This window comes from Chrysochloris asiatica, unplaced genomic scaffold (assembly GCF_000296735.1).
Source record: "Chrysochloris asiatica unplaced genomic scaffold, ChrAsi1.0 scaffold00013, whole genome shotgun sequence".
NCBI classification, from domain to species: Eukaryota; Metazoa; Chordata; class Mammalia; order Afrosoricida; family Chrysochloridae; genus Chrysochloris; species Chrysochloris asiatica.
This window is the reverse complement of record NW_006408531.1, coordinates 19,800,489-19,819,256: the sequence shown is the minus strand read 5'-3', so window position 1 is coordinate 19,819,256 and position 18,768 is coordinate 19,800,489. Positions and strand designations below refer to the sequence as shown.

Genomic DNA, 18,768 nt, shown 5'->3' with positions numbered 1-18,768 from the left:
GGACCCTACCCAGAGAAGCAGTTATGTCTGAGATGGAGGCAGAGATGATGACATGGAGAGATGGAGTGGCTGGGGACTTTAAACCCAGAGAGGGAGAGGGGCTGTATGCTGAGGACCGGGGTGCAGGCTTACAGGGTATACCCTTTGGTTGGTTGATGATGCATGGAGGGGATTGTAACCATGGCAATGAAACGATATACGATAGAATGAATGTAAAACCAATGTTCTCCCATGTAAACTATTACATAATTCACAATAAAACATTTTTGAAAAATTGTAACTCTTTACTGTGGAAAAGCTCAAAATGTCACTTCTGTTTTAGATTGCAGAATTGGCAACTGAGCAAGGAAACATAATTTGGATTATAAAATTCTTGCTTTAATAAAAATTGCTTAAATCATGAAAAACAAACAAACCATGTATTAATCAACTGTTTATGTTACCTGTAAAACTGTGATCAAAAGTAGGCTGTTCGTAGTTAAGTTTTGTTGTTGTTGTTTGTTAAGAGCCGTCCAGTCGGTTTTGACTCACTGTCACCCTGTATAGTGTTTCTGAGGAGCAGCTGGTGGATTTGAAATGCCATCTTATGGTGCAAATCGCCATTACGGTTCCTTGAGGATTTCAGAGCTGCCATTTTGACATGGTGTAAATCGAAGAATACAAAATTCTTCAAGGAAAGGTAGTTGTTGTGAAATGCCGTTGAGTCAGTTCTGACTCATAGCGACCCTATGTAAGGTTTCCATGGAGCAGCTGGTGGATCTGAATTGCGAGCCCTGTGTTTAGCAGTTCAATGCTGATCCACAGTGCCACATCAGGATTATTGTTGTTGTTGTTGTTGTTAAGTGCCATCAAGTCGGTTCCTACTCAGGGTGACCCCAGATAGGGTTTCCAAGGAAAGGCTAGTGAGTTTGAATCACTGACCCTGTAGTTCAAACCAACCTTGCAATCGGTTTGCTTTACCCTACAATGGCACATCAAGACTCCTCACCAGTATTAGAGAGATGGAAACACCACCTTCAGAAGTATATAGACCTAGATGGAAAATATGTTGAGAAACAAAAACAGTTTCCTCTTTATAATAAAAATGTTCATGGTTTTGTAGCAATAATTTTTATATACCCTCACATATATATTGTGCCTTATGTTATTTAGTGTTGTTTGATGACATTCCTATCTTCTAATGATATTTAATAAACAAAATATTTGCTGAGCAAGATATCATGCAAATGCTGAATATCAAAAACTAAACAGATACAGACCAAATCCTGTCCATACAGAGAAGTTGCAAAAAGGAGTGGACGAGCCAGGATGGAGTTAGGAGGCTGCCTGCTGGTGTATATGTTGTTGTTAAGTACAACGGCGTCAGTTCTGACTCATAGTGACCCTGCACAGGGCTTCTGAGGCTGTAAATGTTTACACCTCATCTTTCTCCCATGGAATCGCTGGTAGTTTTGAACTGCTAACCTTGAGGTTTACAGCCCGACTTTCAACCACAACGCTACCAGAGCTCCTTATGCATGTTAGAATTATCTTAAAAAAACAGGAAGTGTTATATAGAAAAGGCTTTCCAAAAGTATTGATATCTAAGCTGGGTCCTAAAGGATCAGAGTGAGATGAACAAGTAAAGAAGGGAGAAAGAATAATCAAGGCATATTAGTTCAGAAATGTTATATTCAAAGACACAGAAACAAGTCCTACATTTGAGGAAATGAAAGAAGTTGGGAGGATTGAGATTGGGGTGGAGGGACATAGAAGAACTATCAGGGTAATGAGAAGCAATCATACTGCAGAAGCACATAACAATCCAGTTATGCAGGATCTTGTAAAGATCATATTGACCAAGTTTTGATGTTGTTATGGATTGAATGTTTTCCCCTAAAAAAAGATACGTTGAAATACTAATGTGACTTTCTTTGGTAATTTAAAGTCATACCAAGTAGAACAGATCCTAATCCCATCTGAGTACTGTTCTAAAAACAGAAGAGACCCAGAAACAGAGACCCAGGAAGGGCACCACATGATGTAGGAGGTGCAAGACAAAGAATGCCAAGAGCTATCAAAAGGTCAGACAGAAGCTGAGATGGAGTCGCCCTCAAAGCCTCAGAGGGCTTCAATAAACCAACATCCTGATCTCAAACTCTCATGTTCATGAATTTTAAGGCAATCCATTTTTGTTGATAAAAGATACCCACTTTGTGGTATTTTAATATGGCATCTCTAGAAAATGAAAGCAAAGGTGGAAGTTCTTTGAAGGCCAAGATCAGCACTCATATGTCCTCATATCTCCCACAGCACACAGCAGAATTCATCATTCAGTAAGTTAAGTGCTCAACTGCTAACTTAAGGGTCTGTGGTTCGAACCCACCAGCTGCTCCATGGGAGAAAGATGTGACAACCTTGGAAATCCTATGAGGCAGGTCTATTATATCTTATAGGGTTGCTAGGAAATAGAATCAACTCAGTGGCAACTGGTTTTGTTTTTGTGTTTTTGGTTTATGGGCAAGGTACATAGTTGTAAAGTGTAGTTCAACTATTTTATGTTGAATTTAGATTTTTCCAGAATAGAAAAAGTTGAGCCTTGGTGTACAATTCTAAATCATCAGCCAACTATTTAATTGTGAACCAAATCTGAGCGCAGTCTAAGATACTCAACTATCAGAAACAAGAGCATATAGTTTTACACTTACAAAAAGGACCAGTACCACCAAGTGGTTCAGATACTCATTTGGTGTGAACTTTGAATTGGACATTCAAGTTGCCCTTAAGTTAGTTATAACTCATGGCAACTCCATGTGTGTTAGAAGAGAACTGTGCTCCATAGGGTGTTTTGTGGCTGATTTTTTGGAAGTAGATCACCAGGACTTAGTTCCACGGCACTTTTGTGTGGGGTTCAACATTTCAGTTAGTAGCCAAGCTTGTTAAAGACTTTGAGATGGTAATTAGTCCCCATTGAATATAAATTACAGGTAGTTACACCTTTTATCAAGAAATCTGTAAGTCAAAAACAATTGCTACTAGGGTTCTAGTTCATTAATGCAAAGGTTTATTCCAATCAAAGTGTGTTTAAACATGTTGCTTTGATCAGTGAATAACTGCAGACAAGTTCTCTCAGTAATGCATTTGTCTTAGCCTGAAAAGGTGCCTTCAAAACAGGATACTAAAAAAGTGTGTGTGAAGATTTGTTGTTGTTCCACCATTTATTTAATGCCACTCCCCAATGTTTAATTACTTAAGGTTACATTCTTCTGATAATTTCCAGATTCATTCATCTTTGTTAGATTTATCAATGGTCATCACTTCATGATATTGCCAGAAAGAAAGCTTTGCTATTAGGAAGGCTTCAGTATTTGTTGTCTCTAAGATAAATTCAAATTCTTTAGGATGGCGCTTAAGTTTTTCTGTAACCACACCTCTCCTTTTCACATTCAGCAACAGTTCTCCTGCCTTCCTGACTGGGTCCACTCCTTGTTCAACTCCAGTAGCCCCACCTCATTGCCATAGCTACTCATTTTCATGAACACTGACTCTGTCCATGTTACTAGCTCACTGCCTTTTAGTCAATTCTGACTCACAGTCACCCTGCAGAGCATGTAGAAGTGTCCCTTAGGATTTCTGGTGTAAATCTTTACAGATTTATGTCATGGCCTTATCTTTCTCCCTTATAGCAATTGGTGGGTTTCAAGTTCTGACATTTTTGGTTAAAAGTCCAATGTTTCATGTACTGTGCTACCCCATGTTATTACTTCTTATAAATCATTACTTCAAATATAGATATTTGGCACTTTGGTCACATATCTATATGCTTTCAATATTTTACTTAAGCCATTGTTGTTGTTGTTAAGTGCCATAGAGTTGGTTCTGACCCATAGCAACCCTGTATAGGGTTTCCAAGGAGCAGCTGGTGAGCTTGAACCACCAACCTTGCAGCTCAAACCGACTTTTCAGTCCAGCGCATTAACTCACAGTGCCGCACCAGTACTCCTATTTAAGCCATAGTTTACATATAATGCTACTTAATGAACTTTTAATTTATTTATCCATGTTAAGCACAAACATACATGATATACCCTATGTATTCTAAAATTTGTAATGTTTAATCTACATTGCTTTTTCAAAAAGGTTTTTATTGTGAATTGAGTGTTTGTTTACATGGAAGAACACTGGTTTTATAGTCCTCATTTCATTGCAATGATTACAGTCTCCTCTGTGCATCATTATTCAAAAGTATTTGCTTCTATTCCCTTTGGTTTTTAGTTTGGTTGTTTGTTTTGGGATGTACACAAAAACACTCAGGAATATATAATCATTTAAACCATCAAAGGGTGCATTCTGTACGCCTGCCTCCTGGCCCCCAGCACACAGCCTTTCTCAAAATCCTGATCTTTTATGTCTTTTAAGCAAGACTGAAGCTAATGTTGACTTTATGGAACAAATCTTAACAAGAGATGAGTCTTAGATTTAGCAATAAGATCTAGAGAGCAAGGTCCAATCTAAGCAGTGGTTTCTAAGAGGATCTGTTGTTGTTGTTAGGTGTCATCAAATTGGGTCTGACTCATAGTGACCCTATGCACAACAGAACAAAACACTGCTTCATCCTACACCACACTCACAATCACTGTTACACTTGAGGTCATTGCTGTTACTACTGTGCCAATCCATCTCGTTGGGGGTCTTCCTCTTTTTTGCTGGCCCTCCACTTTGCCAAACATGATATTTTTGTTGTTGTTGTTGTTAAGTGCCATTGAGTCAATTCTGACCCATAGCAACCCTGTATAGAGTTTCCAAGGAGCAGCTGGTGAGCTTGAACTACCGACCTTGCTTGCAGTTCAAACGACTTTGCAGTCTGATGCATTCGCCCACAGCGCCAAACAAGGACTCCAAACATGATATTAGGCAGTTAAATTCAAGGCAGAGAGGTCAGCTCAGAAGGTCTTGGTAACTGTTTTGGGGAATACCAAAGGGGTAATCTTGATAGATTTTCTCAAAGGAGACAGGACCATCATGTGCGCTTATTATGAAGAAGTTTGAAGAAAATGGAAAAGTGCACTGGTGTTTAAAAAAGGCCAGAAAAGTTGAGTCAAGGAATTTTTTTTCCACCACAACAATGTCTGTGCTCATTCTTCCAGTGTTACAAGGGTCATCCTAAGAGAATGTCCTTGGGAAATTTTAAATCATTCATCCAACAGCCCATCTTGCCCTTTCAGACTTCTCTTTGTTTTCCAAACTCAAAGAACATTTCAAAGGAAGACTATTTTAGTCCCTTAAAGATGTCAAAATTGCCATGTTGATGTGATATAAACCTAAGAGCAGAGAATCCTGCAGGGCATAATTAAGTGTTCTGGAATTCCCACTCTTTAAAATGTTGTCCATAGTTTGTTAGGATCTACACAGTTGAATGCCTTTGCATAGTCAATAAAGCCTTTGCACCGTCAATAAAGTGCACATCTTTCTGATATTCTCTGCTATGAATCAAGATCCATGTGATGTCAGCAATGATATCCCTCATTCCCATTCCCTGTCCTCCTTTGAATCCAGCTTGAATTTCCGCCTGTCAATGTGCTGCTGAAACCATTTTGAATTCTCTTTAGTAAAATTTTAATTACATGTGATATTAATGATATATTTGAGCTTTCCCAAACCCCAAAATTAATTACCAAATTATACCAATAACACATGAAGCCTAAAATAACACTAACATACAATGTTCCGACTATGGTGGCTTGATGTGATGTTAAGTGCAGTTCCTGGGACGGAGCTTGGGGGCGTCACTCTCACTGCTTCGGGTGTGCACTGACTCTTATAACAGCTCACTGCAAAACACATGCTGATGCTCATTTCCCCTGTTGCCATTTTTCTTAAAAGCAAAAATCCTCTTACGTTTTCTCTTAGCAAAAACAGGTGCTACTAATGTAGGCCTTTCAGAGAAGCAAAGTGTCATAAAGCAAACTTTCAAAAAGTGGGGCATACTGCATAGAAAGTCATATGAATATTGCCTATAGCAGCATTTCTGGAAAGAGAATGCAGTCTGCCAGAATACCCTAATATTCTGTTATTGAGTATATAATAAAGTAAGTGAGTATACAGACATTGGCCAACTATAAAAGCACATGAATTTATTATTCTTAAAATGAATAGTAAGTGTGGTCTTACCATAATTAGGTAAAATATACATGTTGAGGGGTACCATCAGCAGAACTATGCATCCCAGGAAAATAAAGGGCATCTCATAGCCAAAAGTTTGATACAAAAAACCGCCTAGAGGAGGTCCTAGTACTAGTCCGAGTCCAGAAAAAATCTCAAGACTTCCCTGAAAATGGAAAGACAAAAGAAAGTTGAATTAATGTATTTCTTTTGATGACTAAATAAATATTTAATGGGCTTATTTGAAGAAAAAAATTCTATCTACTTCATAGTTGACACTTAAATAAGTAATTACGTTATGAGAGATGAAAATTTTAAACATACATATTGAAGCCATAAAAGTTGTAGAAAATGAAAAGATGGGTGTTTTTTACACTTATGATGAGAAAGCCTTTTCCAATTATGACATAATATTCAGAAGACATCAAAGAAAAGATTGATAAATCTAATTGTATTGCATAAAAATACAGAAATCTATCTGTGGCAAGATATAACATTAAGAAAATAAAAGACATATGACCAGTGGCGGGAGTATACAGATAAAAGACTAATTTTCCAAATATATAGACAGAGATATTAATTATCAATGAGAGAGAAAAAAAACACCTAGTAAGTAAATGAATAAAAGGTATAATAAACTGTTTACACATAAAATTAAAAATATAAAAGGAAGCTACTCCTAACTTTTAAAATAAATAAACATTAAGCCCCAAGATACTGATATTCACATTATCAAGTTGCTATGGTTACAAAGTATAGCAACACTCTGAGTGCGGTAGCATGGAGTGTTTATACATTGCTGATAGAGTGACTATTACAAAGTGATCCTCTATGACAGAGGAGAACTGTCTATTAGGGTTTCCTAGGCTGTAATCTTTTCCCCTTTGGAGCAACTGGTGAGTTCAGACTAAAGGCTTTTCAGTGAGTAACTAAGTGCTTAACAATTGTACTACCAGGGCTCCTTCAGTAGAGTGGATAACAGAGGGTAATTTGAAAAATCTCTCAAACTTATACATTTACACATATCCGCTACCACAGAATGCCATTTCTAGGAATCACTAGCTAACAGCTGTGATCTATGTGCAAGGTTCTGTACTGAAGCATTGAGTGTAGTATCAAGGTTTTAAACAATCTAGATCTCTATCAGCAGGGGACTATCTAGACTAATCAGATTATACTAGCCATTATGGAGAAATTTTAAAAACAAGAACACTCTTTATATATGTTATTGTTGTTGTTGTCAGGTGCCATCGAGTCGGAACTGACTCATAGCGACCCCATGCACAGCAGAACAAAACAATGTCTGATCCTGGGCCAACCTCACTACCGCTGCCACACTTGATGCCATCAATGATGCCACCTGGCCAATCCATCTTGTTAGGGGTCTTCCTCTTTTTCTCTGACCCTCCACCTTACCCAGCATGACATCATTCTCCAGCGACTGTTTCCACTGGACAATATGTCCAAAGTATGAGAGACAAAGCTTAGCCATCCTGGCCTCCAAGGAGCACTCTGGCTGCACTTCTTCCAAAACAGATCTATTGGTTCTTTTGGCAGTCCATGGCACTTTCAGTATTCTCCTCCAACACCACAACTCAAAGGCATCAATTCTTCTACGATCTGTCTTATTCACTGTCCGGCTTTCACATCCATATGAGGTTATTGAAAACACCATGGCCTGGGTCAGGCGCACCTTAGTCCTCAAGCTGACATCTCTGCTCTTCAACACTTTAAAAAGTTCCTGTGCAGCAGATTTGCCCAATGCAATACGTCGTCTGATCTCTTGACTGCTACTTCCGCGAGTGTTGATAGTTGATCCAAGAAGAATGAAGTCCTTGACAACTTCAATCTTTTCTCCATTGATAAGAATGTTGTTTATTAGTCCAGTGGTGAGGATTTTTGTTTTCTTGACATTGAGATGTAATCCATATCGAAGGCTGTGCTCTTTGATCTTCATAAGTAAATGTTTCAAGTCCTCTTCACTTTCAGCAAGCAAGGTTGTATCATCTGCATATCGCAGGTTGTTAATGAGTCTTCCTCCAATCCTGATGCCATGATTTTCTTCATAGAACCCAGCTTCTTGTATTATTTTCTCAGCATACAGGCTGAATAAGTATGGTGAAAGAATACAACCCTGTCTCACACCTTTCCCAATTTTAAAACATTCAGTGTTCCCATGTTCTGTTCGAACAACTGCTTCTTGGTCTAGGTACAGATTTCTAAGAAGTACAATTAAGTGTTCTGGAATACTCATACTTCTCAATGTTGTCCATAGCTTGTCATGATCCACACAATCGAAAGCCTTTGAGTAGTCAATAAAGCACAGGTAAACATCCTTCTGATATTCTCTGCTTTCAGCCAAGATCCATCGGACATCAGCAATGATATCTCTCGTTCCACGGCCTCTTCTGAATCCAGCTTGGACCTCTGGAAGTTCTCTGTCAATGTATGACTGTAGCCATTTATGTATTACCTTGAGCAAAACTTTACTCACTTGAGATATCAAAGAGATTGTCCGATGATTTCCGCATTCTGTTGGGTCACCTCTCTTTGGAATGGGCACAAATATTGATCTCTTCCAATCAGTCGGCCAGATAGCTGTCTTCCAAATTTCTTGGCAGAGATGAGTGAGTGCCTCTTGTGCTGTATCTTTATATATAGATACAGAAAGATCTCTAAAATGCATAGTTGCTAATAAAATCAGCAAGTTGCTGAAGAATGTATATAAATGCTGCTATTCATGTAAAGAAAACAAGACAGGGAATAGGGTCATGTGTTCCGCTCCCGTATGTATGTGTGTGTGAACACAAACTCTCTCTAAAAAACATTTTATCTGGGTAATAACATTACGTGTCTGGACAACAGGTGTGAAAGTAGAACACATGACTTACACCGGGATTCCCTTTAGACGACTATGTCATAAGTTATGATGTAAGTCAAAAACCTCTTTTTTAGTTTTCATTATTACTGCCTTTATATCAGTATTTTTATAAATCCTTTGAATATCTGTAAATGAACACCTGAAAATTATAGCATCAGCAAATTACCTGCTGCAACAATGTATGTAGAACATATTACTATTGATAAGATGTAAAACAAACAGATGGCTGTATCTCCTCATGGCATTTTTGAATTTTGTGATATATGAAATTATTTTGTTGCTGTTAATTAAAATAAGCTAAATGGAGCCATGGGGAAGAAAGGGTTACTATTATACAATTACTATAGAAATTATACCTTTTTAAATCTATCTGGTTTTTAGGTGCTATGGTACAGTGAATTTATTTGACATGCCTCTTCTATCCAGGCTTCATAACTCCCCCCGAATAACTGAGTGGGACCACTCAATAGGGTCTGTGGGACTGTACCACAGGGTTTGGTCAGTTTTTGTCATTGCACTAAGTATAAAATGAGTCACCTCAAAAGCAAGAACTAGGGATCTCATGATGAAGTGAAAGTAGCTGAGTGCCTGTGGGAAGGAGGCTGCCGTGCAGAATGGGGTGTCTTTTGGGAATTGATCAGTCTTGCTAAAAAGACCTTTGAAACACTTGGCCAAGCAGGACAGAGACCAAGGAGCTGCATGGCTGAGAGGCCAGGGACCAGTGAGAGGTGTGTCTGGAGGCATGGCAAAGATAGCCAACTATGTCAGGCATGCTGGCTTCTGGGGTCATCTAATACAGAAACGTGGTATGCCAACACTGGTTTCTTTCCAGCAGCAAGTCATGGTGTTCCACAGAACTCTTTAAGAGGTCAACAGGTATTGTTTTTGGTAAAAAGTAAGCAATTCCAAGATCAAATTTAGATGTGGAACATTAATAAAGTATCTTTACTGCAGGATTTCTCAGTGTCTTAAACAAAAAATGTGAACTGGACCGCACATACAGCACACTCCAAAAGTGATCAGATACAAAATCCTGCCTTATGGAACATGTTCAGGGACTAGTGTGCTACTGAACCCTCTTTGAGAAATGTACTTACAGGAAATATAAGCAGTATGCCTATCACAAAGGCTACCACAATGTGCCAAACGGTCCCAAAAGCTAAAATGAACACATCCAGGTACGTAGGTTATTGTTGCTATCAGTTTGGATCTGACTCATAGCGACCCTATGCACAACAGAACAAAACACTGCCTGGTCACTGTTAGGGTTGAATCCACTACTTAGATTTGAACCCATTGTCAACCCACTGCTAGGTCTGCAGTCATTGTATCAATCTATTGTGTTAGGTGATGGCCTCCTTTTTGATGACTTTGCCAAACATGGTGTCCTTTTCCAGGGACTGGTCTTTTCAGTTAACATATCCAAAGTATATAAAATAAGGTCTTACCAACCTTGCTTCTAAGGAACATTCTAACGGTACTTCTTCCTAGGAAGATTTGTTTGTTCTTCTAGCAGTCCACGATATATTCAATAGTCTTCATCAATAAAACAATTCATATGCATCAAGTCTTCTCTTATCTTCCTTATTCACTGTCCAACTTTCACATGCTATGAGGCAATTGAAAAGATGTGAATCAAGCACACCTCAGTTCTATAAGTAACACTTTAAAGAAGTCTCTTGCCTCAGCAGATTTGACCAATGCAATATATTCTTTGATTTTTTTTGGACTGCTGCTTCCATGAGCATAGATTGTGGAGCCAAGTAAACCTAAATCTGTGACAGCTTCAATATTTTTCTGCTTGTCATGACATTGTTCAATTTAATCTGTATGTTGAGCAAATGATCTGAGGATTTTTTATTCCTTTACATTAAACTGTCTTCCTTATGGAAAGCTGTATTCTTTGATCTTCATCAGCAAGTGCTGTAAGTCCCTTTTGCTATCAGCAAGCAAGGTTGTGTCCTCGACATCTCACAGGTTAATGAGCCTTCTTCCAAATCTGACACCACATTCTTATTAGAATAGTCCAGTTTCTCAGATCATTTGCTCAGCATACAGATTTGAATAAGTATAGTGAATGGATAAAATCCAGACACAAACCTTTCCTGATTTCAAACCATTCAGTATCCCCTTTGTTCTTTGTACAGATACTACATGAACACAATTAAGTATTCTGGAATTACCATATTTTGCAATGATATCTATAGTTTGTTATGATCCAAACAGTTGAATGTCTTCACAAGTCAAATAACAAAACAAAAAACATATGTAAATATCTTTTTGGTATTCTCTGCTTTCAGTCAACATCCATCTGATGTCAGCAATGATGCACCACATTTCACATCATCTGAATCCAGCTTGAATTTAGCAGCTTCCTGTCGATGGACTGTAACCATTTCTCAATTATCTTCAGAAAAATTTTACTTGTGTGTGATACTAATGATGTTGTTCGGTGTCAGTCATCACGTTAGTTCCCACTCATAGTGACCCAACACACAACAGAACGAAACAGTGCCATACTCACAATTGTTATGTTTGAGCCAATTGTTGCCGCCACTGTGTCAGTCCATCTCTTGTTTGATAATTTCCACATTCTGATGGGTCACCTTTAGAATGAGCACAAATATGGGTCTCTTCCAGTAAGTTGGCCAGGTAATAATCTTCCAAATTTTTTGGCATAAACAAATGAACACCTCCAGTGCAGCATGAGTTTGTTGAAATAGTTCAGTTGGTATCCCATCTATTCCTGGACACTTGTTTAGGGTTTTGTGTTTTTTTTTTTTGCAAATTATCTTCAGTGCAGCTCGAACTTCTTCCTTCAGTACCATCAGTTCTTGATCATGTGCTACTTCCGGAAATGGCTGAACATCAACCAATTCTTTTTGGTACAGTGACTCTGTGTACTCCTTCTATATTCTTTGATGCTTCCTGTGTCATTTGATCTTTTGCCAATATTACAAGCCAAGGCGGCTTTAACTTCTTCTACAGGTCTTTCAGCTTGAGAAATGCTAAGGGTGTTCTTCCCTTTTGGTTTTTAAACTCAGGGTGTTTGGATTTTTCATTTGTCTCCTCAAGCTGCCCTTTGAGATTTTCGATTCAGCTCTTTACTTCCTCATTTTATCCATTTGAGGATAGCTTCTCTATCCTCAGGGGCAAGTTTCACAGTCTCTTCTGAAATCCATTTTGGTCTTTTCTTTCTTTCCCATCTTTTTTTTTTTTTTTTTTTTTTCCTGCCTCAGATTTATTTGTACAAAAAGCACAGGAGGACACCAGCTCCATACAGGTGGTACCCCAAAGGGTCATGCCAATCCCTCTGTCCTCAGATGGAGAATTCTATTCCATCTTTGTGGGGGCCTGGGAACCTTTGGGAGCCTGAGGTGAGGCCTTGGCTGGGGCTGGAGTTGAAGCGTTGGCTGGGGCTTTAGTTGAGGCCTTGGCTAGAGCTTTAGTTGAGGCCTTGGCTAGAGCTTTAGTTGAGGCCTTGACTGGAGCTTTAGTTGAGACCTTGGTTAAAACTTCAGCCTTAGTTTGAGCACTGGCCTTGGACTTTGGCCAACAGAGCCTCAGACCCTTGGCAATGCGTGCCCAAGCAAGCTTCCCCTGCTTGGGATGGGCAATGTAGGCCAGTTGACTGAGCTTGCGGTTGACACCCCTTGGGATCTTAGGCTTGACCTCCTTGGGTCCTTGGGCTTTATGAGAACCTTGGTAGCCTCAGCACATGCATCCATGTCCTTGGCGTTTTTGCCCTGCATCTTCTTCAGGCCCTTCTTGTTGTGCTTCCTGGCAATGCGCATGTTCCTCAGAAACTTGGGGTCCACCCCCTTGAGAGACTCATATTGTTGTGATCGGGGTTTCTTGATACCATTTTTGTGCCATTTGGGGACTGGTTGTGCATGGTGTGGTTCTTGGACTTGGCCATGTCTGCAGTGATGCCCGCAGCTCCCGGTGCACCAGGGACAGGAAGAGAGAGAGAGAGAGCCTTTCTCATCTTTTTAGTAACCTTTTTCTTTTTTCATGTATGATGTTCTTGATATCATCCCCCAAATCTCCTGGGTTTTGGTTATTAGTGTCTAGTGCATTCAATCTGTTCTTGAGATGGTAACCAAATTCGGATGGGGTATATATAAGGTAATATTTTGACTCTTGTGGACTTGTTTTATTTTTCTTCAACTTCAACTTCAACTTGCATATAAGCAATTGCTGTATTGTTCCAAAATCTGCCCTTTACCTTATTTTGCCTGATGATATTGAGCTTCTCTATAATTTCTTCTCACAGATGTAATCAGTTTGAATCCTGCGTGTTCCATCTGGTGAGGTCCACCTGCCTAGTCATCATTTATGTTGTTGAAAAAAAGATATTTGCAAAGAGTAAGTCATTGGTCTTGCAAACTTCTGTCATGTGAGCTCCAGTGTCATTTCTATCCCCAAGGCTATGTTTTCCCACTACTAATCCCTCCTCATTGTTTCCAACTTTCGCATTCCAATCACCAGTAATTATCAGTGCATCCTGATTACATGTTTGGTCAATTTCAGCCTGTAGAAATTGGTAGAAGTTTGCAATTTCATCATCTTGGACTTTAATGGTTGGTGCATGTATTTATATAATAGTCTTAACAGCTGGTTTTCCATATAGGCTTATGGGTATTATCTTACCACAGACAGTATTGCACTTCAAGATGGAACTTGAAATGCTCTTTTTGATAGTGAATGTGATGCCATTCCTCTTCAATTTGTCATTCCTGGCACAATAAACCATACGATTGTTGGATTCAAAATGGCCCATACTAGTCCATTTCAGCTCTGTAGTGTCTAGCTAGGATATTGATCTTTATGCATTCCATTTCATTTTTGATGACTTCCAGATTTCCTAGATTCACACTTCATACATTCCACATTCCAATTATCAGTGGATGTTTGCAGTTTTTTCTTCTAAAGTTGTGCCCTGTCAGCAAATGAAGGTCCCAAAAGCTTTGTAGGTCAACTGCACTTTGAGGAATCAACTCTTCCTTCGTCATACTTTGAGTGCTTTTCAAACAGAGAGGTTCATATTCTAGCACTAATCAGACAATGTTCCACTGGTGTTACTAAGGGTTTAAGGGGATAATCCCTCAAAAATGGATGACCTACTTCTTCTTAGTATGCTTTCTGTTTTGAAGGACCAGTGAAACCTGTTCACCATGCAGGACCCAACTGGTTGATGAAACACCCATGGCATTGCTTCCAGCATCACAGCAATATACAAGGCACCACAGTGTGACAAACTGCCAGGACATATATGCAGATACTTAACAGACAGTAAGAGAAGAACTATTATCCAGCAAGCAGCATATTGAGAGAAAACTTTCAAACTATAGTACTGATATGGGTAAGTGAGGCAGTCCTTGGCATTAAGCTAATTACATCCTGAAGTATGGAAGACAAGCATATGCTATGAGGGTAGCGTTTGGCCACGGGTTCTTCAATCAAGAAGGAGCTCAGAGGAGAGAGCTTTGGGAAATCTGCTGGGGACAGAGAGGTAGCAGCATACAGCTAGGATGGAAGTCTAATATGTCACTAATACTGGACTTACATACTAAAAGTTCTGGTGTGGCACTGTGGGATAAAAACTGGACCGCAAAATCAGTATGAACCACAAGGCTGGCAATTTGAAACTCATCAGCCACTCCTTGGAAACTCTATACAAGGTTGCTATGACTCCACAGCTCTTAACAGTAGCACAACAACACTTCTAGTCAATGTATGAGAATGTATATCAATAGGATGCCACCAAGTTTTGGACTTTCATGGCAAAGTAAGAGGGTACTCCTCAGACAGAGGCTCCTAAGGACCTCAAGATGATCCCTCAGGTTCCGCCCATGAGTCTGTGAAGTGGAAGAAGGGCTTTGGCAAGCACTGACAGTTGTGTCTTTGGGGATAAGTCTTAGGAAGAGAGAGACCTTAGGCTTCTAAATCACAATTTAGACTACAGAGACACAATAAAATACTACTGATCTTATAAATAAAACGATAAAGGGGAATATTTGGCTTGGATCATATTTGCCTATCAAGCTTCCCATTCAGAATTCTAAGTGCAGGACAATGACCTGTGCACTTCAAACGGTGTATGCATCAACAGCTTTGCTCCTAGAAGTAGCAATCAGTGTCAAAGGCAACAAAAGTACAGAAAGTAGAGAAAAGCAGACATGGAAGAATGGAACCTCGCTTTAGTTTTAAACATTAAACATTTCAGCCTATAATAAAACCAGAATGGAAAAAATGTATGAGACACATACCAACACCGTGGCCACATTATTTGGAAAAGCCTTAGCGAGGATAGAAAATGACGCAGTTATCGCTGCAGCAAAGCTTACTGCGTCTGCCACTCTCACTAGAAAACACATAGCAATGAATGGTGGTCCTGCTGGAACTTGGTCCAACACACTGAAAAGGAATAACATGATTTTCAAATATTAGGTTGGGCTTAATTATTTCTGCATTTTATTTTTTAATTGCAGTCACTAAACATAGTAATTAGAATAAATCTCCTTATGAGGTTCTTTTTTTTTAAGCTTTTTTTTGTGTGTGTGTGAATTGAGTGATAGTTTACATGGGGGGAACATTGGTTTTGTACTCCAACAATTGTATTTTGTTTCATTGCAATGATTACAATCCCCTCCATATACCATCGGTTAACAGTATTTGTCTATTCCCTCTTTTTTATTTTTTAGGATATGAGTGTTAATGAGTTGCTTTGTCATATTTTCAACAGAAGGAAACTTACTTAAAAACCCACACACTCATAGAATTTAAGTCATGTTGACAAACTGGTTGTCCTTTTCAGCTGACATAATTTATCCCCTAGGTGATAATATTAAGTAGGAGTCCCTGGGTGGCAACAGATAATTAACTGCTGGGCTAGGAGCTAAAAGACGGCAGTTCAAACCTACTTAGAGATGCATCATAAGTAAGGCCAAGCAATCTGATTCTGAAAACCCTATGTAGTACAGTTTTATTCAGCACATACAGTGTTGCCATGAGTTGGAACTGACTCTAAAGCAACTAAGTAGGCCTTGTTAGAATATGTAGAATCAGACTGTCAAGAATCTACACAGGAAAAAAGACCTAAAATGACACTAAGTTCCATGGCAGGGTTCAACACTTCAGAAAAATAAATAAATGCAAGAAAATAGAAGACTTCTTAAAAAAAAAAAAAAGGAAAATAAAATCCATCTGAATTGTATTTGATATGAAAGATTTATTGAGCTTAATTCATCATCCTGGTGTGGCGCGCTATAGGATAAACACTGGACAGAGACGTCAGTTTAAATTGCAAGGTCCACAGTTTAAACATACCAGCTGCTCCTCGGAAACCTTATACAGGGTTGCTATGAGTCGGAACTGACTCGACAGCACTTAACAACAACTATAATTCATTATCATCTCACTATACTTTTACCATTCTTCTATTTTCCATTAAGCACTTGTTTGTGGTTGGTTGGTTGGTTTTGTTCTGTGGAGTCGGTTCCAACTCATAGCCATCCTAAATAGGGTTTCCAAGACTGTAATTCTTTACAGGAGCAGAAAGCCTTCTCTTTCTCCTGTGGAATAGCTGGTACATTTGAACTGGTGACCTTGGAGTTAGCAGCTCAACGGGTAACCCACTATGCTACCCGGGCTCTTTAGTACTTATTAGGTTCTTCTATATAATGTGCCACTAGACTGATGGTTTAAGGAACTCTTAAGTTTAAGATCGTCCATAGCTGGCTGGGGTTCTTCTGGCACTCATGTCCCCACTTCAACTGAACTATCCCAGCCTCACTTTTAGCACATGACCCAATTCTGCCCAATCAGAGCACACTTACCCACTGGCTACAGTGGCAGATACAGGGACAGGGCATCAGTTAAGACCAGGTCAGCGGACATCCCCCTGGGACTCTAACAGGGGATATTAGGAAAGTGACACTGTCTTTTCACTGGAGCACTGGGCCATCTGGCCACCACAGGCGAGGGCTTGCCCAAGAACAAAGCACACAAACAGGAAAGCAAACCCATGAAGTGGGAAAGATAATTGATGACATCATATCAACATTTGTATCCTGGTGTTCCTCAGGTGATTCTTTAGGCTACAAATTCATGTTTTTACGTAGGCCAGTCGGAGTTTCGTTCACTGTCACCAGGGCCCTAGCAAATAGATTCAATTGCAGGTTATCGGCAATCCCCTGGAGGCTGCTTTCCTTAAGATCAGTGAACTTCATCCTCATCCCCTACATCACCGGACTGCCTTTGCTACTAGTCCTCAACACAAGTTATGGATGCTCTCAACAGACAATCAGTGGTACTGACTGATATAAAAACACCACGAACATTTCAAACTGAAAGCAGATTCTGAAATTTCTTCAAACTCTTCAACACATTAGAAAATGACTTACCCAAAGAGAATTGTAACTCCTCCTGAGACAAACATTCCTGCTATAAACATAAATTTTGCTCCAATATGTACAAGCTGCAATAAATGTGTAAAACAAGAATGGTAAATTGATGACTGCTACAAGTCTATATTAACATAAACAAATCCACTGGCAATAAATATAAGACTTTCAGAAGATATGCACAGTTAGTATAATACTTTAATAATTCAATCAGATATTTATAAAAAGCCCACACATTGTTACTAATCTGTTTAAAACTATCTCTGGTCAGAGCTATGAACATAAGAGCTTTGTACAACCAGCTTGCATGACTCAAGTTTTCCACATGAAATTCAAACATCTTTATGAAATGACAACCTACATGGCTTACAAACATAGAAGTTAAAAATCAATCAACCCCAAGAAAAAAACTGTCAGCGATAGAAAATTCATTACATATAAAGGTGGTTACCATACAAATCCCATTCTTTTCTGATCTGAGACCAGAAAAACTAAATGGTGCCTGGCTACAAGTATCGACTATTCTGACCGGGGATACAATACAAGCTCCCAGAAAAAATGGGAGGTAAGTGTAAAGCAAATCTCAAATTCCAAAAAAACACAAAGAAAGGCCAGACTAACACTTTCTAGAGGAACACCCAAGACTATCACTCTAAAATAACCTTTGGACTTGAAATTGAAGACATTTCTACAGATCATCTTTCAGCCAAATAATAGAATGGCTTGTGAAATAAACAATATAATAATGTGCTCCCTTAAACAATTAACTATATCAGACCAAATGGCCAACATCTACACAAAAGCAAAAAGGGGAAGGGGGGAAAGTGAAGCTAGATCAAGGGAGGTAAAACAAACAGAATGGAACGAGAATGCTGATACATTATAAAAATTGTTACCAATGGAACAGAAAAATTTATATGAAAATTGTTAAAGGGAACCTATTTTGCTGTATAGCGGCTCAAACTCACTAGCCACTCCTCGGAAACCACATACAGGGTTGCTATGAGGCAGATCTGACTCAACAGCACTTAATAACACAGGACTACTAACCATAAGGTCAACAGTTCAAACCTACTAGCTGCTCCTCGGAACCACTATATAGAAAGATTTGGAACCAACTTCACAGCACTTAATAATAACAATAATATATATATACATGATGGTGGTTATGTGTTGTGAAGTCGGTTCCGACTCATACATAGCGACCCTGTACAGGGTTTCCGAGGCTGTAAATCTTTACAGGAACAGAAAGCTTCATCTTTCTCCCGCGGAACATCTGGTAGTTTCAAACTGCTGACTTTAAGGTTCACAGCCTGATTCGTAACCACTACGCTACCA

At 39.1% G+C, this 18,768-nt stretch overlaps 1 protein-coding gene across 1 annotated transcript in view; it reads right to left on the bottom strand.

The window, feature by feature from the left end:
* SLC18B1 (solute carrier family 18, subfamily B, member 1) overlaps window positions 1–18,768 on the bottom strand; it is a 59,188-nt gene that overhangs the window by 16,994 nt on the left and 23,426 nt on the right. The window contains exons 6-8 of the mRNA XM_006834720.1: window positions 17,431–17,504; window positions 15,295–15,442; window positions 6,151–6,307 (exon numbers count right to left, since the gene is read on the bottom strand). Coding sequence (XP_006834783.1) covers window positions 6,151–6,307; window positions 15,295–15,442; window positions 17,431–17,504 — 379 coding nt within the window. The remainder of the gene's footprint in view (window positions 1–6,150; window positions 6,308–15,294; window positions 15,443–17,430; window positions 17,505–18,768) is intronic.